Genomic DNA, 26,121 nt, shown 5'->3' on the forward strand with positions numbered 1-26,121 from the left:
TGTTCGCAAAACAACAATTTTTCCGACTCCGAAAAATGGCTTCCCTCCCTTCACAAAATGGCTGTTTTCCGGACCCCTGCTTTGGAAGACAGCGATTTTAAACAGCTGATCGGCAGTTCTCTATGGGCGATCTTCACTGGACGATGAGGTATTTCCCCATTAGAACGCATTAACTGGTTTTCAATGCGTTCCAATGGGTTTTTTTTTACTTGATGACTATTTCCCTTAACAGCGATTTTCCTGGAACGGATTATCGTCATCAAGTGGGGCACCACTGTAGCTGATATAACAAATATTCAAAGAGAACAAATTGTCCCAAAGCATTCTGCAATATATCATAGTTAGCTCTTGGTGCATCAAAGGTTTTTAAAGTGTCACCAGAAATCATAAGTTGATGGAAACTGGTAATATTATACCTACCAACCAGTCACTCATCCTCGATTGCCCTTGAAAAGGCTTTTGATTTAGTTTAAACTACAATTCTATTACAACATGAGCTTTTCATTAGTAATGGGATCAAAACGATGCCTGTGACCCAATGTAAGTTTAAGCACTGGTAAGAAAATAGGTCTGCTTTCTGATACTTGAAGCAAACTTGAATCCATGAATTTCCACTTAGTTTAAATGTCAGTGGCTGCCTTAATGCTCACTTTTTATATACTGCTTTCTGCTACAGCTCTGGGGATTTCAAAATCACATGGTTGTTCTGTATACCTTTGGGTGTCCCTCTCCTAGCTATAGGATTGTACTCCAGTCCTTTCCTCTCTCCCATTGGGGATACTGTACACCAAAGGATACTCACTTAACTAACAGGGAGAAAATAACTGTTACTGAACTAGCACAAAAGGCATTGCTCCAGTAAAAACTCTGTTGCCTTTTAATATGGAAGTGTACATCACCCTGTTCAAATCTTATCGCAAAGTACTGTCTCTGTAAGGGGAACTATGCAAGTGGAAATTTTTGTGTTTTCTGACTATCACAACCAAGTGTGTGACCTACAGTAGGTATGTCCAGATGTACAACAGCCAGCCAGATTAATCATACATGCCAATTTTGCAATTTTCAGTTTATGATACATAATCACAATAGGATTCTGACCTCTGTTGAGTTAATATACCTTTTAAAAATCTTTTTTCACCATGCATTTTATTGCATATTTTATTCTTTATTATTTCAGCATGCTTTGTTATACTGTTTTGAATTTAGATGGCCTCATTATAGCAGCTATAACATGTAGTATCTATTGATGAGGGTGGAACATTGTGAAGCAGGAGTCAAGAGTGATAGCCCTTCCACCGGAGTGCCGTCCCTCCTTGATACAGCAGAGAAGAGGTACAGACTCAGCCTGTCTCACCCCTCAAGAGAACAGAGCAGTGATGGAAACAGAGGAGATAGACGGGGGAATACAGAAATTAACCATTGAAGGGACTCAGGGAAAAACGACAGGAATGGAACGAAAGAAGAGGGTGGAGATAGAGGCGGGGAAGGCAGATATAAAAAGGGACAGAGGAACAATTACCATCAGGTTGGGAGAGGGTGTGGATGGAAGACACATAGACTGGGGCATGGGTAAGTCTGAGAGTGCCCAAGGAGGAGGCAGATTATAGAAGGAGAAGAGAGATCCTGCCAAGACCATCGTACTGGGGAGAAGCAGAAGCCAGAGAGTGGAAGAGAAAGCTGAGAGAAAGAGAGAGAGAGAGGAGAGATTGGAATGGAAGGTGAACGAAATGAGGAGGAAGGGGTTCAGGGAGGACCCTGGAAGAACTCCACACCCAAAGGATGTCCCATGTGGGGTGATGGCCGGGATGACGAGATTGTGCCTCTGCTGGAAGGTGAAGCAGGACAGACTGTGAATCAGAACGTTTTGGCAGATTTGGAACTCTCGTGAGAAGAACCCGTTCCTGGACGATGAGTGGAAGCCCCTTCTCAATCTGTTGTCGGAAGGAGAAAGATGTTGGAATCATTTTGGGACACTGGTTACTTGTTAAACACCCCAATAAATATATCACCTGTTTCAAAACAATAAAAATCTCCTGATTTATTTGAATTGAGGAAGGAGCCCAAAGTCGAACCCTCACAAACATTTATTGAGTTATAGTCACTAGAAAAAGTACAATATTTCCTAATAGCTTAATTTCAGTTTATTTTATCACTTTACAGCATAAGACCCATGACTGGGTGGAGAGCCACCTGTTTGGAAGCTGTTTAGCCCTTCACTGTATAAGCACTCAATACGTACATGCCTGATGTGTTCATTTACTTTCCAAACTCTTAGAGAAGAGAGCAGGATTGAGAGGATATTACAGCTTCATTATTAGTGATATTTCCATTTTTTTCTATAGGCAATATCTTCTTACACCACACAGGTACAGCAGAGTCTTTCTTTGGTTAACTGTTGATATGATATGGGGTCCTTTCTCACATTGGTGCCCTCCATGTTTTAGTCTAGGGTTCCCATCAGCCAATAGCAGCAAAATAATCATTTATATTTATATAATCTTTCTCTTTTTTTCAGGTAATTGAATCATTGGGAATTATTATTTATAAAGCACTAGACTATGGTTTGAAAGAAAATGAAGAGAGAGAGCTCAGCCCTCCTTTGGAACAGCTCATCGATCATATGACCAATGTGACAGAAGCAGATGGAGGCAAAGATGAAGGCTATGAAGCTCTGGATGATGGTGTAGATGATGAAACTGATGAAAAAGAAGTTGAAGTGATACAGTCTTATCGAGATGTCATGAAGGTATAGTGCTTGTGTTAACTGTCAAGTATAAAGAACAGATAAAATAAATACATTAAAGCAGCCATTCTCAACCTTCTTTTGGCCATGACTATAAACACAATATGAAAGAAATATAGGTCGAATCATAATTGTATAAGTCATATAAAAAGCCGTATAAGGTGGTGCATGAAGAATTACTTCCAATCTGTGTCCCTCCTCAAATGTGCCAGCCCACCCCATGGGGCCATATGTCCCCCACTGAAAATAACTGCTTTAGAGTACCATTGGGTTTGCTACAGATGCCACAATTTGCAATCTGACCAGATAATATGGGTTGAACTGTGTTGATTTCAGTAAGGTGTAGTAAACTCCTGATACTTCAATGGGCTCCACTTAACATTTTATAAAAATATGTCTTTCTAAAACAAAAATTACCAATGTTTTCTAAACTTTTGCTCTTAGAGTTAATAAAAATTAAACAGGTAATAAAAGACTGATATTATGCTATCGCACTGGTCTTACAAAAATCTGTTTTGGAATTGGACTTCAGTTCTTTGAGGGAAATATGTATTTCTCATGATCCAATTTTGCTGGTATTTCATAACAACTTATTGAAATTAATTATATAACTCATTGTACTTGGCACTTTATAGACTAATGCAAAACTTACAGAGTTTCAAGTCTAAATTTTTATGTACAGGGGATGGCGTGAGAATCAAAGCACAGAGAGTCTTGTTGCACTTTAAAGCTTTGTTTGATATAAGTTTTGTGTATTTCACATCCTCAGATGGAGAGAGAGAGAAGAGGAATCTTCTTAAAGTCACTCAGTTGTCTTTTGCTATCAGGTGTGAAAAGGAAGTACATGTGATAACTTAATAGCCAGAATCCTACTTGGGATTTTCACTGGTTTAAGTGAACTTGTGTAAACTACAACAGTGAATTATAGCTAATTAACAAATTGCCACTCCCATTCTAGCGTGCCAGTTGCACAGTTGGTGTGTAAGTAGGAATATGAGCAGCAACTTGTTAATTATCTCTGTAGTTTAAACAATTAACAGCGACACAAATCTCTACTACAATTCTGTCCAGTAAGATAAAGAGATAAATAAAAGGTAAATACTAACAAGTAAAATCAGAGATGTTCAAATGCAAAAAACAGTAAAATTCTTGTACTTGCAAAGTGGACTCAACAGTGTCACTGTTATATGCTGTTCCTTTTACAGTATATGTGAGCAAACTGACAGTAAGCGAGAGGATCACAGTAAGCTTTTATTACCCATGACAGTAGGCCTAGTGAAGAAAAGTACAGCAAAGCAATTGGAGCTGAATCCAGTTCCATAATCACTCAGTATCTTTCAGTGTCCCTGTTTATTAATGAGAGTCTGCACCTAAGTTGAAAGGCATTTTAGTGGTGTTTATTCCTGGAGGGCCTAATCCTCCTCTGTTTATCTCTTGACAGATTAATGATTTTGTGATTCTAGATTTCTTTTTGTCAAAGATAGATCTGTCGAATAATTTTTTCCCAGTTGTTTGGTGTTTTTCTTAGGTATAATAATGGATAATGTTTGCAAAAGAAATGCTAGTTGTGGCAGTGCTATAATTTAGTATCTGATACTTGACCAAGCCATGAAAGGTACTGTATAGTTTAAGCCAATTTGATGGTTCAGATTTGATTTTCACCCAGATAGGGTGATACATTATTCTCTTCAGAAGAAATAAGTTCTTTGAAGTGTTGATACCTAGATATTTAAGAATTTTGCCATTTACAGTAAGCCTTGTCTTAGCTTGTAGTGTTACTTCCAAGAGCATATTAATGCATAGAGCTTGTGATTTGTGAGTTGATAGAGTTCAGCAATATATTGATTGGCTAATGTAACACCAGTTTTAACAAGCCAATAGCTCTCAAGTTAGGCAGCCATGTTTGATGGGATGACCCCTACCACCATAGAAAGCTGCAGTTTTAAAACAAAACAGTAACCATTATGTTTTAAGAAACAAGTAAATGTATGCAGCTTTACACTGTGGTGCTGCTATTGGTCTGTCACTCATAATAATCATGTAAATGAACTGTTGACAGTATACAAATGGTGAGGATGAAATTTGGCCTTTGCATGTGTCATCAGGCCAATCTTGTTCATTTATCATTGAAATATATCAGTATCCTTTTTGTTACTCATACTATCCAGTTCAATAAACTAAAAAACATAACATTTGAAGAAAGATACTGTACTTCATTTCTGCAGCCATGTGAGCTCTCTATGGAGATTTGAGTTCCAAATATTTATACAGCCGTGATAGCATTTGGTAAGTAATCCACCTCTATGTTTCGTGATCATGCTAAAGAAAATATTGAGCCCACCTTTCTGCTTAGCAGCTTTCTGACAGCAACATTATGGGGGTCATTCTGTGTTTTTCATTCTGTCTATATGTGTATTGCCTTTATATTTCAAATGTATCAATTCCATTTTGTTACTAAGCATGTCTCAGGGCCTGTAGTCTTCTTGCAAGAATTAATTTCTTCCCATTGACTGGCATAGGCTGTGTTTAGTTTGTTAGTGGAAAAGATGTGTCCTTGAATCATGCAAGTTCTGTCAGCACTTTCCAATACAAGTGTACTGAAACCAGTACTCTAAATACTGTACTCCTCAGGGAGCAAGCTGTGCTCACAGTATATACTAAGCCAATGTGTTCCACTATTCATCACTCCCTACACCAGGGGTCTCTAAACTTTTCAGTGTGAGTGCCATATCATATATTTTACACATTTTCAAGGACCGAAAGAGGAAAGTGGAACCAAAACGATCCCCCACCCTGCTGTCTTTGCAAATAAAGTGGGGGTGGGGGATCACTTAAGATCAGGCTTTGCTGCTCTTCCTATCCCTGCTCAGGGATCAGCAATCCTCCACCGCCACTGTCTTTGCAAAGACAGTGGGGATGGGGGATCACTTGGGTCCCCCTTCTCTCCTCTTCCTATGCCCAGGCGGAGATAGGAAGAGGAGGAAAGTCTGACAGAAGCGATCCCACACCCTCCACTGTCTTTGCAAAGACAGTGGGGGTGGGGGATCGCTTGGGTCCTCCTTCCCTCCTCTTCCTATGCTCAGGCCAGATAAAAAGTCAAGGCAGGCTGAATGTGGCCTGTGGGCCATAGTTTGGAGACCCCTGCCCCACACCAGTGTAATCAGTGTCTTTGCATACAGTCAATTTCTTAACCATGGCAGCCTCCCACTATTAACAGAACTGAAGTCACTACTTGACTCTGCCTGCTTGCCAGTTCATTGTGACTGTCTCCTGCAAACAGTCTGTTGCTTTCTTGCGCCACCAGCATGAGAAACTGATGCTGAAATCGGTTTTGCCAAATCCATTGAAGAAGTCTAGATATCCAACAGAGTTTTTAAAAGAGTGAGATAAGATATCCATCTTGATGCTACCTGTTACCCCTACAGAATCTTACTTGCTTCTCCAGAGCTTACCCACCTGGACAAGATGCTCTGCATCATCTGAGACTCTTAAATAACTTCTCACTGTAAAGCAATGATTTCATCATGCTACACCCACTCTTTGTGGTTCAGCTTTGATTCTCTACCATCTAAAATGTCATCGTCAGGATCCCAGTCACCCAGGAATAGTGATAGTGGCCACTAGTGGGACTCAGAACAAAGTGATCCATCTCAGTACGGAGCATTAAATATTTTTGTGATTGACAATCACTGTCCGACTTGGCTTGTACATTTTTGGCCACTGTACTTGGGATGAGAGTTAGATCAGTGGCAACATATGCAAATTCACCTGTATGCTTTTTGAAGAAGGTAGAATAGGCAATGCAAGCTGCCTAGAAAAAATCTCTTTGGGTCTTCTGTGGGATGGAGTAGACCCAAGTGCTAAAATTCACTATATTAGATGGATTTAATGACCACATCTGCTCTGTATGAAACATTATTGTTTTTCTTTTGTAGATTTGCTTGTAGGTTTGTAATCCCTCCTGCAGAAAAGACTCTTAATGGTAAACTTTCCACTGAGCAGTATGCAGAAGCTCTGTTTTTCCATAGTCCTTTGAACAATAGCTCTTTTTTCTTGCTCTTTAGTAAAATGTTTTATCAAAGTTCTGTTTTATCCTTTACAATCTGGTTGCCATACCCATCACTAGTTGGAGTTTTTCTATCATTGTCAGACAGTTAATGGCAAGTTTAAATCCATACTGTAGGTCCTTGGGACCTTACTTTACTTTTTAAATTGCCATCTTTTCTTGTAGCCATCATCTTGGCAAGGAGAACATGTGAGCCATTTAGAATACAAGAACCAGAGTTAGAGGTAAACAATATGTTTTTCAACTGTATTTATATAATTTTGTAAATTCACCTTCCATCACTTAAACATTATTTCTCTGTCAAGGGACAGAATTCACATCTTCAGTGATGGAAAAAGATTAATAATACTTTAAATTAAGAGAACACATTTGTGAAGTCATTCACAGAACTATTTTAATAGTGGCATCATGTCTATGGTACAACAATACCTGATACTAGGTTTCAGTTGTTACATGTGCTTGACTGTTATGACTGACTCAGTGGCCAATATGGTGAGTGGCTAGCCTTTCAGCTGGGGCTCAGACCCTCACTCCTTAACAACAGCTGAAACTCACACTCTTTCCTCCTATTTCCTATGGTAAAGAAGGAGACTTTCAGTCTCAGCTTGGTACTGAGACTGTGAACAAGAAACAATTGTTCATAGTCTCAGTGCCAAGCTGAGCACCTTCTTCAGCTGCTGCTTGGTGATGGAAATCTAAGGGCAAAACTAGATGCAGACACAGGAGGGAGCATTGCAATTAAAAGCAGAGAGGTCTTATTTAGTAAAGGATATGTTGTTATCCTGTAACACTTTTCACAACTTTGCAGATTGAAAATGACCCTGCTTTTGTTTGATTGCTGGATATTAGGAAACAATAACAGGCTCTCTATCATTTAGCCCTAAATCTTCATCCCAAGCAGAACTTGAAGTTCAAATGCCCTATATGAAATGTTTGTGGAGGGTTTTTGTGGTTTAGCATAAGGATTTGCGTCCAGGTAATGAGGGATGTGGAGGGGGAAATCTGGTTGCCACCAGTTTTAGAACACTCCAAGTCAGATCACAAAGCAAGAGCACTCCCATTCCTTTGGTCACAGAAAAGGCAAACTTTCCAGACATGGTGAAACACAGGAGTTGACTATAACATCTGGAGGGTGTCATGATGAGGAATGCTTATCTTATGGTGTAGAACTAGACAGTAAGAAATGCATGTTTTTAAAAAAGGAAGTGGAGTTATCATGATGCAAACTTGACACCTCAGACACCGGAGAATAGCTCTGTACAGTTTTTCCTTATATTTTGAGATATTTTTGTTTTACTTGGGATAATAAAACTTTGCATAGTATGAACATATTTACACTATACTTAAGCATTATTATAACTGCAGGAAACATCCTAAGTCATGCAGTTCAGTTTGCTTGCTTCCTTGTTCATTCAAAGGAAAAATGTGTTTTCATTTTCAACTGTGGTTTCTTAGAAATGCTGTTCATTGTGGATGTTAATGGTTAACCTTCAGAAATGTGCCTCTTAAAGCAAAGTCAGATTGAAAGTTATATGGCTCATAAATTTTAAAACAGTTCACATGCATATGTAAAGTATAAGCTAATAAAAATAAGACTACTTATGGTATTTCTGACTTGTGTGATTTTATCACAGTTTAATAATTACACTTTTCTCTCTATAGAGATATAATTGCTCTACTTTTTTCAGAAGTGCATATATTTGAAGCAGTTCTGAGTCAATTCTTTGTTGACTTAAGTGGTGATCATTTCCCAACTCATTTGTATTATAGTAGGAACACTTGTTGAAAATTCTTAACACATCAGAATAAGATGTTTAAAAACTCACCACCCATACATGTTAGTTAAGAAATCAAAGAATACAACTGCCACCTGTGTAGTCAAGGTTTTCATGACAATTTCAGAAATGGTAGCTTTGACTTTCAATATGGCAAATTTTTGAACCAATTTGTACTATACCTCTTTTGTTGGTTACAGTATGAATTCTTGAGATGACAGATTGGATATCCAGGTATATTTATTGAGAATTCTTGTTTGACACAACATAAACTAGGAGCTCTGTACTGCCTTGTTGCTGCCAGCATGATTTTCATGCATATACCTATTTGTGACAAAGAAGAAGGAAATTACAGCATAAACTGAAAGCTAGGATTGTGTTATGGGTAGCATCTCTCTGTCATGAAACAAATTTAGTCCAGAAACTTAATTTAGAGAGCACAGGGCTAACTAGATTGGCTGCAAAACTAAAATTGGTGGGTCTTAGAGATAATTAATTTTATTGCCATACTATGCATTGTCATTTGTAAATGCACACAACCAAATGCTGTACTGAACTACAGAAAAGTTCATTTAAAAACAAACATAAAACTAGATTGGCTGCAATATTTGTTTGTTGTCAACATTTGACATCTCCCCAGTCTATATGTCAAGCACTCAATGAGTAGCTAAATCTCACCCTGATGTTTAAAAGAGACATTAATGTACTGACAAATTACTATTAAGTTCTTTTAGTAGGAGGGGGTGGTTAGAAATACAACCTTACCGAAGCCTGGTAAATACAGTTATCATTATGCTTGCTCATAAGTCTGTGTACCCTGCGTTAAGGCAGTGTCAGATCCTGTATAGCAGCGGTCCCCAACCTTTTTGGGACCACAGACTGGTTGGGGGGGTGAGGGCTCTATGCACGGGGGGCAGGGGCACCCCTGCCCTTGAAGGTGGGTGTGTCACACTCGCATGTGGGTATGTCACGCTTGCAAGTAAGTAAGATTCTGTAGGGGAAGAACTATTTACCTTAACCTTAACCTCAAATAAATGTTACTCTGTTTGCCTAATTAAGAATTATGGCGAACTCAGAAACTTGCCTTATTTATAACTTTCTGGTGATCCTGGAAATATAGTAACTAAACTAGACTAATGCTGGGTCAGTACTCTTTATCTCTTGGCACCTCTGAAACCTACTTTTCCATGAGCAGGGAATACAATCTTATGGAATTTCAGTCTAGAACAAACCCATGTGCTCTTGAACTGCAATCCCCAGAAGTCTTTGCCACCAGCTGTGCTGGCCAGGATTTCTGGTCATGAATACCTGGGTTACCCAAGGTTGGGAACCACTGTTCTAGATGATAGCCCCCAATCTCTTACCATTGCCCATGCTGGCTGGGGTTTCTGGAAAATGAAGTGAAAAGCAACTGAAGAGCCAAACTTTTCCCACCCTGCCATACAGCATGGTTCAGATGGAGATTTAATGCTTTCCACTCATCCCGAATGGAAATACTCCTCCATTGACTGCTTTTAGCCCTGGGTAAGGACAACCTGCTGTCAGTCTAGTAGAAGTGGCCTAGGAACTACTAGCATTACAAAATACACACTTCACTTTAGGAATATTTACTTTAGGAATCCAAATAATACAATATTCTGGTAAAATATTTGGGTTGAAGCAGTGGAAATGACAGCACAATTCTTTCAGCACTTTTCCTTTAATAAATTTGAGAAGAGTACAAAAATAAAACAGAAAACAAATTTCGTATTAACTACTGAAGGATGTTTGACAGAGGGCTGAATGAGAAGTCATCTAGACCATCCTAAGATGGTGACTCGGTTGAGCTATAGCATCTGCTAAAGGGGGGAATAATGGCTCCTGGAAGAATTGGAGATAGTATGAGAGAAATTAATACCTGTCCTTTTGTATTAATTTTCCTAACATGTTGAAGGAAGGTAGGACAAAGATACTTAAGATGAATAGAAAAAGAATCCAAGAAAACCAAGTGTTCATTCATCACAACAAGGCTTTAGAACAACAACAACCTTGCTAGCGTGTGAAATAAGTGCACTTGTACGGTAGTTGGAGCATTCTTTGGCACTGCCCTTTGGGTTTGGGATGTAGACTGATCTTTTCCAGTCCTCTGGACACTGTTGAGTTTTCCAAACTTGCTGGCATATTGAATGTAGCACCTTAACAGCGTCATCTTTTAAGATTTAAATAATTCCACTGGAATGCCATCACCTCCACTGGCCTTGTTATTAGACAAGCTTTCTAAGGCCCAGTTGACTTCGCTCTCCAGGATCTCTGGCTCAAGGTCACCAACCACACTATCTGGGTTGTCCAGGATATCCAAATCTTTCTGGTATAATTCCTCTGTGTATTCTTGCCACCTCTTCTTAATGTCTTCTGCTTCTGTGATGTCCCTCCCATTTTTGTCCTTTATCATGTTCATCTTTGCACAAAATGTTCCTTTCATATCTCCGATTTTCCTGAACAGATCTCTGGTTTTTCCTTTTCTATTTTTTTCCTCTATTTCCTTGCATTGTTCATTTAAGAAGGCCCTCTTGTCTCTCCTGGCTATTCTTTGGAAGTCTGCATTCAGTTTTCTGTAACTTTCCCTATCTCCCTTGCATTTTGTTCCCCTTCTCTTCTCTGCTATTTGTAAGGCCTTGTTGGACAGCCACTTTGCTTTCTTGTATTTCCTTTTCTTTGGGATGGTTTTCATTGCTGCCTCCTGTACAATGTTACAAGCCTCCATCCATAGTTCTAAAGACTAAAGTGAAGGGAAAGTTTCCAGGTGAACAAAAGCAAAACAGACGCTTATTTCTCTTAACAAAGGGAAATCCTTGCACTTAGTTGGCTGGGTTAGTAGGATATTCTAGTTGCAGAATGTGTATATCATCTAGTAAAAAACAAACATAAAATTACCTGCCAGAATAGCTTATGAAGCAATTTTAAAAAACACCTGTAGATATGGATAAGTCACAAAATGCAGATACTATCCTGATTTTTCCCCATTTGACAACCCAATTGCCAAATGGCCATTTGATTTACTTAGAGATGGTTTCTTTCACTATTTTTATTTATACTTCCCAGTAGAAAAATCTGTTGGTACTCTGAAGTTGCTGCCAAGAAATTGGCAGTATGATCCTAAAATCAAGTGATGCATTGCAGAATGGAAAAGGTGATTGAAATATTTAGAAACACGTTTTGAATATATTTTGAATGTATTTTAAAGATATGTTTATTATGAGAAAATATTAATTTATGCTTATATAAATTACTTGCAAATATGTCTGTAGGCTTTGCTTACATTATTTATTTTTATTTATTTATTATGTATACTGCTTAAATTTTTATAGAGGAAAAAGTAAGACAGTAGTTCCTAGGTATCTGAAATGCATTGGAAACTCACCAGTTGCTGCACCTGCACTTTTGATGTTTTGTAGTATGTTTACCTCTGTAAGGAAGATGCTAGATTTGAGGATGATTTAAGCTTTCATTCTATATCATCATAGTTACAGTCTGGTCCAGAACTTTCTGTTCTTTCTATTTAAAATAATAATAATAACTGTGAGATTCTTTAGCAGAAATCTCATTATCTCATCTAATTGTTACCACTTGCCATATCAAAATATTTAAGAGGAAAGTTGTCTTTAATTACTAAAGCAGACTGTAGTGCCTGGCTTTCAGACAGACAGACTGATCAGTTCCAAAGCTGATCTGATCTGTCTGAGTTCATCACAGTGCAAACACCTTTGCTTTCCAGTCATTAAAACTAATACATCCACTGTGGTGTGATGCATTTTTCAGTTTCACTATCAGCATGATGATGGCATTAAATCCACCTAGGCAAATTGGATAAGACAGCAAATAATCTAGATAGAGGATCAACAAGTCAATCTCTTCATCCCAGGCATAGACTTTACTGTCCTTAAGATTTAGCTATACTGATTAAAGAGCTCTACTGATCCATGAGAAAAACATTGCGGAAATTAGGTACAGTAACACAATTAATAATCTTGTGATGAACAGCACTATAACTGCAATGAACATTTTATTTGAAATATATCCCACCTACTTCTTCATGGATTGCTGCCTTGTCGTGGCGAAGGGGCTTGAGTAACTCAGAGAAACTATGGGCTATGCCGTGCAGGGACACCCAAGACGGACAGGACATAGTGGAGAGTTCCGACTAAACGCAATCCACCTGGAGTAGGAAATGGCAAGCCACTCCAGTATCTTTGCCAAGAACGCCCCATGATCAGAAACAAAAGGCTAAAAGATATGACGCTGGAAGATGGGCCCCTCAGGTCGGAAGGCGTCCAACATGCTACTGAGGAAGAGCGGAGGACAAGTACAAGTAGCTCCAGAGCTAATGAAGTGGTTGGGCCAAAGCCGAAAGGACGCTCAGCTGTGGATGTGCCTGGAAGTGAAAGGAAAATCCAATGCTGCAAAGAAAAATACTGCATAGGAACCTGGAATGTAAGATCTATGAACCTTGGGAAGCTGGAGGTGGTCAAACAGGAGATGGCAAGAATAAACATCGACATCCTGGGCATCAGTGAACTAAAATGGACAGGAATGGGCGAATTCAGCTCAGATGATTATCATATCTACTATTGTGGACAAGAATCCCGTAGAAGGAATGGAGTAGCCGTCATAGTCAACAAAAGAGTGGGAAAAGCTGTAATGGGATACAATCTCAAAAATGATAGAATGATGTCAATACGAATCCAAGGCAGACCATTCAACATCACAATAATCCAAGTTTATGCACCAACCAGCATTGCTGAGGAGACTGAAATTGAACAATTCTATGAAGATTTACAACACCTTCTAGAACTGACACCAAAGAAAGATGTTCTTCTCATTCTAGGGGACTGGAATGCTAAAGTAGGGAGCCAAGAGATAAAAGGAACAACAGGGAAGTTTGGCCTTGGAGTTCAGAACGAAGCAGGACAAAGGCTAATAGAGTTCTGTCAAGAGAATAAGCTGGTCATCACAAACACTCTTTTCCAACAACACAAGAGGCGACTCTATACATGGAAATCACCAGATGGGCAATATCGAAATCAGATTGATTATATTTTCTGCAGCCAAAGATGGAGAAGCTCTATACAGTCAGCAAAAACAAGACCTGGAGCTGACTGCGGTTCTGATCATCAGCTTCTCATAGCAAAATTCAAGCTTAGACTGAAGAGATTAGGAAAAACCACTGGGCCACTCAGGTATAATCTAAACCAAATCCCTTATGAATACACAGTGGAAGTAAAGAACAGATTTAAGGAACTAGATTTGGTGGACAGAGTGCCTGAAGAACTTTGGATAGAGGCTCGTAACATTGTCCAGGAGGCAGCAACGAAAACCATCCCAAAGAAAAGGAAATGCAAGAAAGCAAAGTGGCTGTCCAACGAGGCCTTACAAATAGCAGAGAGGAGAAGGGAAGCAAAATGCAAGGGAGATAGGGAAAGTTACAGAAACTTGAATTCAGACTTCCAAAGAATAGCAAGGAGAGACAAGAGGGCCTTCTTAAATGAACAATGCAAAGAAATAGAGGAAGATAACAGAAAAGGAAAGACCAGAGATCTGTTCAGGAAAATTGGACATATTAGAGGAACATTTTGCGCAAAGATGAACATGATAAAAGACAAAAATGGGAGGGACCTAACAGAAGCAGAAGACGTCAAGAAGAGGTGGCAAGAATACACAGAGGAATTATATCAGAAAGATGTGGATATCCCGGACAACCCAGACAATGTAGTTGCTGACCTTGAGCCAGACATCCTGGAGAGCGAAGTCAAGTGGGCCTTAGAAAGCCTGGCTAACAACAAGGCCAGTGGAGGTGATGGCATTCCAGTTGAACTATTTAAAATCTTGAAAGATGATGCTGTTAAGGTGCTACATTCAATATGCCAGCAAGTTTGGAAAACTCAACAGTGGCCAGAGGATTGGAAAAGATCAGTCTACATCCCAATCCCAAAGAAAGGCAGTGCCAAAGAATGCTCCAACTACCGTACAATTGCACTCATTTCGCACGCTAGCAAGGTTATGCTCAAAATCCTACAAGGTAGGCTTCAGCAGTATGTGGACCGAGAACTCCCAGAAGTACAAGCTGGATTCCGAAGAGGCAGAGGAACTCGAGACCAAATTGCTAACTTGCGCTGGATTATGGAGAAAGCCAGAGAGTTCCAGAAAAATATCTACTTCTGCTTCATTGACTATGCGAAAGCCTTTGACTGTGTGGACCACAGCAAACTATGGCAAGTTCTTAAAGAAATGGGAGTGCCTGACCACTTTATCTGTCTCCTGAGAAACCTATATGTGGGACAGGAAGCAACAGTTAGAACTGGTCATGGAACAACTGAGTGGTTCAAAATTGGGAAAGGAGTACGGCAAGGCTGTATATTGTCCCCCAGCTTATTTAACTTATATGCAGAATACATCATGCGGAAGGCTGGACTGGAAGAAACCCAAGCCGGAATTAAGATTGCCGGAAGAAATATCAACAACCTCCGATATGCAGATGATACCACTCTGATGGCAGAAAGTGAGGAGGAATTAAAGAACCTTGTAATGAGAGTGAAAGAGGAGAGTGCAAAAAACGGTCTGAAACTCAACATCAAAAAAACTAAGATCATGGCCACTGGTCCCATCACCTCCTGGGAAATAGAAGGGGAAGATATGGAGGCATTGTCAAATTTTATCTTCCTGGGCTCCATGATCACTGCAGATGGAGACAGCAGCCCTGAAATTAAAAGGCGCCTTCTTCTTGGGAGGAAAGCGATGACAAATCTGGACAGCATCTTGAAAAGCAGAGACATCACCTTGCCAACAAAAGTCCGAATAGTCAAAGCTATGGTTTTTCCTGTCGTGATGTATGGAAGTGAGAGCTGGACCATAAAGAAAGCAGACCGCCGAAGAATTGATGCCTTTGAATTGTGGTGCTGGAGGAGGCTCTTGAGAATCCCCTGGACTGCAAGGAGAACAAACCTATCAGTTCTAAAGGAAATCAACCCTGAGTGCTCACTGGAAGGACAGATCCTGAAGCTGAGGCTCCAGTACTTTGGCCATCTAATGAGAAGAAAAGACTCCCTGGAAAAGACCCTGATGTTGGGAAAGTGTGATGGCAAGAGGAGAAGGGGACGACCGAGGATGAGATGGCTGGACAGTGTCTGCGAAGCAACCAACATGAATTTGACACAACTCCGGGAGGCAGTAGAAGACAGGAGGGCCTGGCGTGCTCTGGTCCATGGGGTCACGAAGAGTCGGACACGACTAAACGACTAAACACACACTTCAAAAGAGGGATCAAAATATATTACTCAGCTGTATTAAAGTAATTTTATTATGTACTCGTGTTATGATGTCATGCACAGGCAAAATTTGAATCAAGGGAACTTGAGAAAGAGTTGATTCCCTAAATCTCCATTGAGTCATACTTTAGTGTAATTACTATGCCAAGGAACAGGATTTTGGCTATTGAATTATTTCATTAAAATACTAATGTTAGGTTGCCTTATAGAAAAGGAAAAATGTTGCGCATGGCTAGAATATTCTAATTATCAAAGGCCTGTCTGAATAAAATAAGACTTTGTCTGTTGATAGAAAGACAGTAAGGCAAACCTAGCCTCTCTAGAACCTGGAAGCAGCCACAGAGCACCTTTCTCAGAACGCTACCAAGCAGGCTATGAGAATGGGCTCCCCAACAGATCTCAATGCATCATGCATTTTGGTTTTTTATTTAAATTATCTGAATTTTAGCTTAAGGCTTGATTTCTACTTGTTTCTGTAAATAAACACGGATGTTTGTTAATGTAAATATTACTTGCAAATCATTGGCTGAAATTCTGTTACTTTATGTCATATAAGGCCAATGACAATGTAAGATGCACAACAAGATTTCAGCCATTGCATTGTAGCAGCATATAGATGACATACATTCTCAACGCACAATTTGTATTTCGTTATTCTTCCTTTCTCTGATCAAACCGTGTTGTTGTTTAGTTGTTAAGTCATGTCCGTCTCTGTGACCCCATGGACCAAAGCACTCTCTTTTCTTTGGGATGGCTTTTGTTGCTGCCTCCCGTACAATGTTACGAGCCTCTGTCTATAGTTCTTTGGGCACTCTGTCCACCAAATCTAGTTCCTTAACCAAACTATACAGTAGTGTATTTCAGTACCGTAGCTCTAACCTAAAGTTACAAGTTTTTTTTTCTAGTATGGAAAATTCCACTTGTTAGACTTCCAAAAATATCTGCTTTTCTGTTGTTGTCCTTATTTCTTAAGTAAATATGAAAACAATGGATCCCTTATGTTCTGAAACATTGCGAAGTGAGGAGTGAGGGTGACACAGCTTCCATAATATTAAGATTTCTTGAAGTACTAAACCACAGGGATGGGGACGCGAGTTGCGGGACTCGCTGTCAAGTCAGACTTAAATTGCACTTGACTCAGTTGACTCATGTTTTTTTTTTAAAGTGGCTTTACTCCTGACTTGAAACCCACCTACCCCTCCCTTTTTTCTGGGGAAAAAGGGAGGGGTTAACAAGGACTCAGACTTGGGGCTTGGGACTCAGAACTTGGTACCAAGGTACCAAGGATCCGGACTCGGACCGAAGGACTTGCCAATATCCTTACTAAGCTAAGTTCAGAGAACAACGTCCCGTGGCTAGTTTTCAAAGCATAGAATCAAACATATGTGACATTGCATATGTTTTTGCATTTAACATGCTCATTTATGTAAATACACATAACAACTCCATGTGTTTATGCAGGATTTTCTACCAAAGGAAGAAAAAAAACTTCAAAAACGGCTTTTCTTTAGGTAAAGGCAAAAGGTGTGGAATATTCCAGGAAGATAGGGTGAAGTATCACACTACAAGGGATGTCATATGTTTTTTTAATACTGTATTCATGTAGAATGTAAAGGCTAAGTTGTTATCTTGACTTCGTTGGCTTTTAGGTATGGCCCAGTTTCTTTGTAATAATAGAATTACCCTTTCAGTTTCTGTACAGAATACAGTAATAGTTGTTTCTCTGTCAAGCTTGAACAGCTCATTGCACGGTGAGGCAAAGTAGCCTAAATGCATGATCTAGAGAAGTACTTTACAGATGCCTACAGGCTTCCATGCATTTTCACTGTTTTCCTTGCTGTAGCATTACAGTGGTAAGAAAAGCCATATTTAGGAGAACGTTGCCTTCTATGTTATTTTTAAACATATAGGGATTTTTTATGTTCTGAGCTTAGCAAGCTTCCTCACAAGCAGTATTCCTGTGTTCCACCTCTCTCAATTCCCTATGCTGTCCTCTGAAGATGCCGGCCACAGACTGGCGAAACGTTAGGAAGAACAACCTTCAGAACACGGCCAAAGAGCCCGAAAAACCCACAACAACCATGTGGTAATTTGCTGCCAAGATTTATACTGATTGAATTATGCCATAGTAAAAATTCAATATGATTTTGTCTGTTGTCTTTTTTATACCTTTCCAAATCTTTTCAAACTTCGTTATGTATTTCTAGTTGCCCCATGCTGCCTTTATGATTTCAATAATAGATGTTCTATGAAAGGTCAATGTGGATTAATCTCAGTGTGCATGTAATTGTAGAATGTATGTGGAGATGGGCTGGCACAGCTCTTAGAGACCCTGAATATGGCAAGTCCATGTCCCTTTCTTCCCAGCAGCAGCAGCCACAAATTGCAGTTTGGCAAGCATACCTACCATTCAGCTGTACAAGAAACACAGTCAGAGACTTTAGCATAATGGGTCCATATTGGTCCTCAGAGAGAAATAATAAACTCATCCCAGAACTATAGTATTGTTACTGGACATATACTACCAGTGCTGTTTCTGCTCAGCTATATCTTTAGGCTAATGCTTAGCTGTCTTCTTTCAATCCTATTAAGAGGGTCCATATACCATCTGCTGTCTCCCAGGTGGTTAATCGCCTTACACTACCCAAAGAAGGCATCACTCCTGTGAAGATCAAACTGAACTACAGCCTGAAAATTGTGTGTTATATGAGCCCACTGTTTTCTGTCCTTTCTTCAGGACCTACTTTGTCTGAGGTGCTAAAACTATTCAGCCTGCAAAGCATGCTTAGAAACTCAAAGAAAGTTTGACATTTTTAAATGGCATTTACAGATAATGTAGAAATGACAACACAATGTTCATTACTGTTGTAATATGGGAAGCAAGTTTCATAGTTACAATTCAAACACATAAAGTTTGCTTCACAAAACTTGGGTATGTAGATTTTTGCCCTGGGAACCTACTTACAAAATTGGAGTGAATAAATTAACCCTGTAGACAAGTGAAGTGTTATGCCATGCATACATAAATAGGTTTCTGTTGTTCTGCTGTCTTATAAAAGGAAAATAACGATTTACATCTTGTCGTGCAGTTAAGAATCTGTCTTCTAGCTGATGGAGAAATTAAGCAAATGACAAAACGTGAGAGTAGTTTGTTCTTCATATTGAAAAGCATTTTAATGTCTCTATATTAAGGGTATATAAACCCAATGTAAACTCTTCTCCATATTTCTTACATTTAATATTATATTACTATTTTCATTTTTAGGGGAAGAATTGTTAGGATGAATATTTACAGTAATATTGCATGCTTTAGAGCAGTTAGAAAAATTGTATGAGTCCTTATTCTTAGTCTCCAAGATCTGTTTCTTTAGTGATATAAAGATAAGTTTTTAACAGAAGAAACAATGTTGGTTTATGTGATTATGTAGAAACTGGCATCCTATAAAATATGCAACAAATATTCTTAAATGTTGGATTTGGGCCTGGAGCCAGTGTTTGTCCTGGACTGAGTTTTAAACCTAGTGGATAGTGTTTGGTCAGGTGACCTTCTCCATGTTTATTGCATGGACAAATAACACATCAGTCACGTGATCCTTTGCCCAGCTTTAAGAGTGGTCAGCTGTTCTTTCTTTGGCAGCTCTGTTTTGGTTAAAATGTGAATGTGATATTATTTTCTTAAAAATTAAAGATCTAGTAATTAGTCATAATCTTGAGTATTCACAGATTCCAAACATATTTTATCAATTAACAGGAAGTATCTTGTTTGTTTTCTCATATGGAACAGATAACAACTTCAAGCAAGATAGTTTTTGAGGAATACTTCAGTGAGGGGGTGAAAATCTCCATTGCACCATGGTCCTTATTTAAATGAATGGCTGCCTTTAACTGTGGGATATCTGCTGATGGATGATCTATCATGCAATCTTATTTGGCCCCAAGTCTGTATAGTAACATCCCCATGATCTGCATTCCTAGGCCCTTTACAGGAAGGATGCATTACACAGGGTGGGTGGGGGTAAGGAGGAAAGTAGCTTGAGGGAAATGACAGCTACTTGCTGCATTCTGTTATTGTTTAATGTTCAGAGTGTGGTACCTTTTAATAACTACTGTAGAGGAAAATCCATGAATAGATATTGATTGGACAAAGCATAGCATATGTATGGCAGATTTTCATCCCCTGCAATTGAAAGTAAGGTATGGATTTGAGCGAAGTGTGTTTGTATCTTCTTTCCAGGCTGTTAACATTATCGGAAGCATTCAGGATTTTGTGTGTATGTGTGTGTGTTGCTGTTTAATTGAGAATCACTGATAGTTAGTTGGTATTTTAGGTTCAATGAGAACATGGGGTTGTTACTTTTCAGAGAAAATGTAAATGTAATAGATCTCTTTTAGAGAATGACTAGGATATGAAAAAAGTGCATCTTTTGAATTCTGACCTAGTCAGGTTGAGTTGTTGTGGTACACATTTCAAGTCTTTATTTGAAAACATTTATATGAAAGCCAAGTGAGCCCAGACAATTTAGTCTGTTGTGAATATTTTGTTATAACGTGGTTTCACTCTTGATGAAATGCATTCAAATGGAGCCAGAGGTTTTGTTTGATCTTTTCTGATAGTTGTGATTTCTGTTAACACTAGGCTGCCTGGTGAACTAGACTAATGAGAATGAACACACGAGAGAGGAATTGGCAAGACTCTCCTGTTTGCATAATGGTTTTTTCCTCCATGACCTCTAAATGTAGATGAAAATGTTCTAATCTTCTTAGTGATCTAAGCGAAAACTGAATACTGCAACCCAGTTTCTAGACAGCCCAGCAACAACCTTGAAAATAAAGCTTTTCACAGAAATTTAGTTATGCACCCGTTTTACTTGCATACGTACTTAGTTCCTGCTATCCCTATAGCATTTTCCTTTTCCTTTTTGAAACATACACATCTCATACATTTCTTGGCAGAAGCAGCAGTGATACTTACAGTAAACAAAATGTTACTCTGTGTATTCTTTCCATTCAGGACTGGTTTGGGCAGAGCTGCAGTAACAAAAACAAAAAAAAATTACCAGCCAACAGTAACTACTTAACAATTATAACTTTTTGATTTGTCTGCTCTTTGTTGTGTGCTGTTTAACAAGTGAAGTGAAATTGTTGAAATTAGTGATCTGCTGACCTGTGCTAATTTTGTTTTTGCACGATGCAAGAATTTAGGATCAAAATATTTCACTTGTATCTGCCAGATTTAATTTTAAAAATTGATGTTTTCTGTTTTCATGTTGTTTTACCTTTATATAAAGTCAGCTTAAAAAGAATATTGTTCTCCTTGGTCTGTCAATAAAAATCTTTATTTCCTTCCTTTTATTAGCCAATAGCATGTACCTATTTCTAATTCTGTTTGTAATACTTCTAACCTGTGTACTCCCCCATTGTTTCATTGTAACTCTGCAAAAGAACAGCAAAAACAAAATGGTAGTACCACTGGTTCAGTCCACACTAGGCCTACTTGTATCATACTTGTACAAACACAGCTCCCTGATTGAAGATGAGTCAAACCTTAGACAAGGAACATTTTTCTGTGTATTAACATACAGTATATCTCATTCTTGAGCAGAATGATAGAGCCAATCAAGACTCGGGAATTCTGGCCATTCCTCCAGTTTTCTTAATGATACAATAGTGACAGTATAAATGAGTAATAAACCTATGTTGTCATGCACATTGTTTCTACAAATGGAGTATATGTATGTGGATTATATTTTTTTTCTGATATATTCCAAAAACAGGTATTTTATTTATTTATTTTTACTCTAGAACATGAACACTTTCATCATTATTATTTTTTTCTCCAGCTCTGTGCTGCCCATCTACCAACTCGATCTGATGCACCAAATCATTATCAAGCAGTATGCCGAGCACTCTTTGCTGAAACAATGGAGTTATACACATTCTTGGCGAGAATTAAAAGTGCAAGAGAGGTAAGCAGGATGAGTTACTTGAGTTTACATATTTCTGAGAGTTGTTTTTTACTTCTCTACATTAGTATGATTTTACACACTGGCTAAAATCCTGTTGCCACAACTGCTCCTGCAGAAGAACAGTGATATCACCAGCAGAGCAAACCTTTAGGTAGTGAAAGACTTAGGAAACTGCAGGGCCTATGAGATAGAAGAAGAAAGCTTTCTTTACCAAAAATCATCGCCTCCAGATTATGTTACTGGTGTGAATTTTTTTTTTTGTAATGAAAGACTTTTTCCTTCTGTCTTACAGCTTACACAACTTCCATACAGTGAATCTGATTATTCGTAAATTGGAAAAGCTGAGGGAGAGAAGGGGGAAATCTTTAATTATGGAAATTCTCTGCCTGCTGGTGGATGATTTCAGCCACTGAGTTTCAAAATGTTGTTTGATAATATACAAATGAGTGTCCTTACCATTTAAAAAGCAGGTTTACATCAGCAAATGTCATGAAAAACATGGCCAGTTCAAGCTCAGTTTGCTACCTAAAACAGAAAGAGAAGTGCTGCTGCCATCTCCCCTACCTCCAGCATTTACTGGAGGGAAGGAAGAGGAAAAGTGGCAATGCCTTTTTCATTACGATCACCCATGTGCATACCCTGGCTAGCTATGTGAGAAATGCTTTAGACCTTGTGATCAAAATATCACCTATGCATAGGTATGTCTTTTGTTGTTTTTGCCCCAAGTACTGTCATAGGACATAGTTCAAATAGCTGAGACCTAGAGAGCTAATTGTGACAGCCAGCAGTGCAGAGTGAGTGGCAACCTAATGCCATCCACAGCACTCTTACACATGAGGTGACCATCTCACTTTGGCTAATGGCTAGGATGGCCCTAGTAACAAACCATCATTGATGATGATGGGAACCCACTTTATTGACACTTGGGCTCATTCATTCTTCACCTCCTCTTTCTTTCTGTGGTACAGTTTTGAGGAAAATATCAGAGGCTTTCTGTGTTATTTTTTGATTGTGGATTAACCACAGTTTAACATTGTACCTAAAATGTGTGTTTCATCTTATCTGTATTATGTTGAAACAAGCCAGCATTATAACCCTTGTTTTGAAGGGGACATTGTCCAAAAACTGTACAGAATTCTCACTAATTTGTTGGGTTAGGACAAATTTACAAGCTAGATTAATCAAAATTCAAAGCAAAAGCTTGTGAGCTGCACATGTAACCAAATATTCATTCAGTAGACTTTGTCATATTGGGACCAAAATACAGTGGTGCCTCGCTTAACGAGCGCACCGTACAACGACGAAATCGCATAGCGATCCCTTTTTTGGGATTGCTTATGCGATCGCTCAACGACTTTTAGATAGGGCGAAATTCGCTTTGCGAAGATCGGTAAGCATTTCGCTTACCGATCTTCGCAAAACGAAGCCCCGACGACCAGCTGTTCGGCGGCCAAAATGGCCGCCAGAAGCCCCCAAATGGCCCAAAATGGCCGCCGGAAGCCCCGAAATGGCCCAAAATGGCAGCGCGCAGTGTTTTTGCGCCCTCGTTAAGCGAGGGGAGGGTGCGAAAATGGCTGCCGGCCATCCCGGAACATCGCTGAACGGTGAGTAAAGGCGCCGATTGGAACGCATTAAACACTGTTTAATGTGTTCCAATGGCTTTTCCTGCCCCGTTCAGCGATGTTTCGCTATAGCGAAGGTTAATCCGGAACTGATTAACCTCGCTATGCGAGGCACCGCTGTAGCTGTTTACTAGAGTGGCTTAGAACGTGTGAGCTAATTCAGTGCTAGAGCATACTTTGGGGGCAATAATGAATTAGATGTTTTCTTTTACTTCAACAGATCATTCTGCTGCATCATTTGAAATAATTGTTGTTGTTGTTGTTGTTGTTGTTGTTGTCCTCCTCCTCCTCCTCCTCCTCCTCCTCCTTCTGTTTAGACAGGATCTAGAGGATCCTCTTCTTCTCATGGCCTTTTTTTCAGTAGTTCCAGAAGAAAAAGTAGTAGTTTGGGGAATAGTAAAAACAATCTTATGAAATATTTTATATTCTGAAATGAGAGAAATGGCTTTTCAGACAAGGTTTTACTCAACATGCTTAAAATGTCTAGTATGAAGATTTTATGTAGAGCTGTCTGTAGCCTTAGGAATATACTTTAGACATAATCAATTCCTGAATATCCTTTAGATATACCCAAAAACCCAAGGTAAATTTCTACAGGGCACTCTGTTCTGAACATACATGAATTAAAAGTATACAGCAGTTTTGTCCAGGGAGGGAAAATTTTACTATGCGGATTTTAATAAGGAATCAACTATCTCCCAAGGGAAAAACAGTCTGACACACTCTAGGTAAATAAAACAAGTAACTAGGTAAATGCAATACAATTCCATGACCAGGCTCTGCTAAAGACTGGGAATACTAACTCAAAAAGCATACTCACTGCAAGAACAGACACAGGTTTGTAGAAACAAGGTGAAAATTGTGGGACCCATGTAAACTATTGTGGGTTCCATTTCTGTTTGAGGAAGTCATACAGGTCATGTTTAGTCAAATTTGGATTTCTGAGTCTTCTAGGAGAGAAAAAGTGGGTCATAGGCAGTTTTGTGAGAGTAGAAGGAGGGTGGAAGCAAATCTTTATACTGGATCACACAGTGATAAAAGAAGAAAATAGGACAATTGGGGAGTCTGCTCAAACCTACCCTAAAGGAATCAGTATATCACCTTCAGCTGAGTATATCAATTCACGCTTATGTCCTGATGCATGGCCCCTATTTAGAGTTATATTTTTCTGTTGCTCTGCATACATGAATGGACTTTCCTAGACTCTATAATTACGAGATTGGCACCACCTGTTTAGTCATCTGTGCTACATTGCATGGGGCTATTCTCAGATCTTACAGATCTCCTATATTCATATAAACGCAGTCATATGAACCACTAAGCTTATGGCTCTTGGCCTGTCTGGGGAGAGACAAGACAAAGTATAAGATTCAGAGGCTACAATAAACAAACTGTGGATGGAAGGTGCATGGCTTGTTCATCTGCTTCTGCTTGCTGCATTTGCAGCTGGGCACCATGAATTAATTTACCCATGATAAATCAGAATAAGCAGGAGGATACTCTGTGGTATAGTGGATAGATCGACAGACTAGATCTCAGGATACGTGGGTTCAACTCCCCGCTTAGCCTTGGAAACTCGCTGAGGAAGTAGAACTGGTATACCACTCCTTAAATATCTCACTTATCTTGCAGGCCCTTTTAGGGTTGCTATAAGCCATTTCTGATGTCATGTCATGTAACAGCAACAACTTTCATTTAAGTGGAACTTGAAAATGACAGTTTCAGTGGTTTGTACATTATATGTGGTTAAATTTTAATGTAGGTTCCATAGATGGATTCAGGGCTGTAAGATGGATTCAGGGCTGCATGGTCCAAGTGTAGCGCCCAGCATCCCTTTACCACATCTAAAAAAACAAACAAGTTTTTCTCAAAAATCTCCTTGTGCCCTCTAGGGGCTATGGGGCCAAGTTTTCCATACACCTATCTCCAAAAGTATTACTTTTTACAATTTGGCCACTGGAGGATGTGAGGGGGCATTTTCAGTAAAAGAAAAAAAACCGCAAAACAAACCCAAAAGTATAGGAAAAATATGTTGGGGGAGGGGTAATAGAAACAGGCACAAGGATCTGAGTTCCAGGGGTTGGAACTCTGGAGCTTTGGAGATTTCCTACCATTGATTTTGATTCATGTTGGCAGAATACTTGCAATGAAATGTAGTGTACTGAAGTTAATTTCCATTAGTACCTGATGTGGGTACATTTTATCTTGCCTACCAGGAGATAACACTTATCTTTCTGCAGGATGAATTTGGTCTCCAACACTGAAATACAAAAATAAATCAGTAGACTTTGCTTGACAAATCTCTATTCCCTGCCCTGACCTGCTTTTCTCCCCTTTGTAAGCATTTTTCATGAAGTAAGAAGGCAGTAGAACTAGAACAAAGAAAGAAAGAAAGAAAGAAAGAAAGAAAGAAAGAAAGAAAGAAAGAAAGAAAGAAAGAGGAACAATGTTAGTGGCAAAAGCTTTTAAATGATCTCCCTGGAGCGACTTCCCTGTATCATCTTCTCCAACAGATGTTAACTCTTTCTGGGATCATTAATTTTTTAAAAAACAACTTATGACATCTTATTAGTGGTGAATATTAGATAGAAAAGGTTCTTTTTTATTTGAAATGGAAATGTATAAAATTCCAGTTTTAGATAAATACT

At 39.1% G+C, this 26,121-nt stretch overlaps 1 protein-coding gene across 4 annotated transcripts in view; it reads left to right on the top strand.

The window, feature by feature from the left end:
* Window positions 1–26,121, top strand: part of SPIRE1 (spire type actin nucleation factor 1) — a 113,095-nt gene that overhangs the window by 42,708 nt on the left and 44,266 nt on the right. For all 4 annotated transcript variants that reach the window (XM_072998786.2, XM_072998788.2, XM_072998787.2 and 1 more), the window contains exons 3-4: window positions 2,516–2,746; window positions 21,726–21,851. In XM_072998786.2, coding sequence (XP_072854887.2) covers window positions 2,516–2,746; window positions 21,726–21,851 — 357 coding nt within the window. The remainder of the gene's footprint in view (window positions 1–2,515; window positions 2,747–21,725; window positions 21,852–26,121) is intronic.

The sequence above is a fragment of the Pogona vitticeps genome, chromosome 4, assembly GCF_051106095.1.
Source record: "Pogona vitticeps strain Pit_001003342236 chromosome 4, PviZW2.1, whole genome shotgun sequence".
NCBI classification, from domain to species: domain Eukaryota; kingdom Metazoa; phylum Chordata; class Lepidosauria; order Squamata; family Agamidae; genus Pogona; species Pogona vitticeps.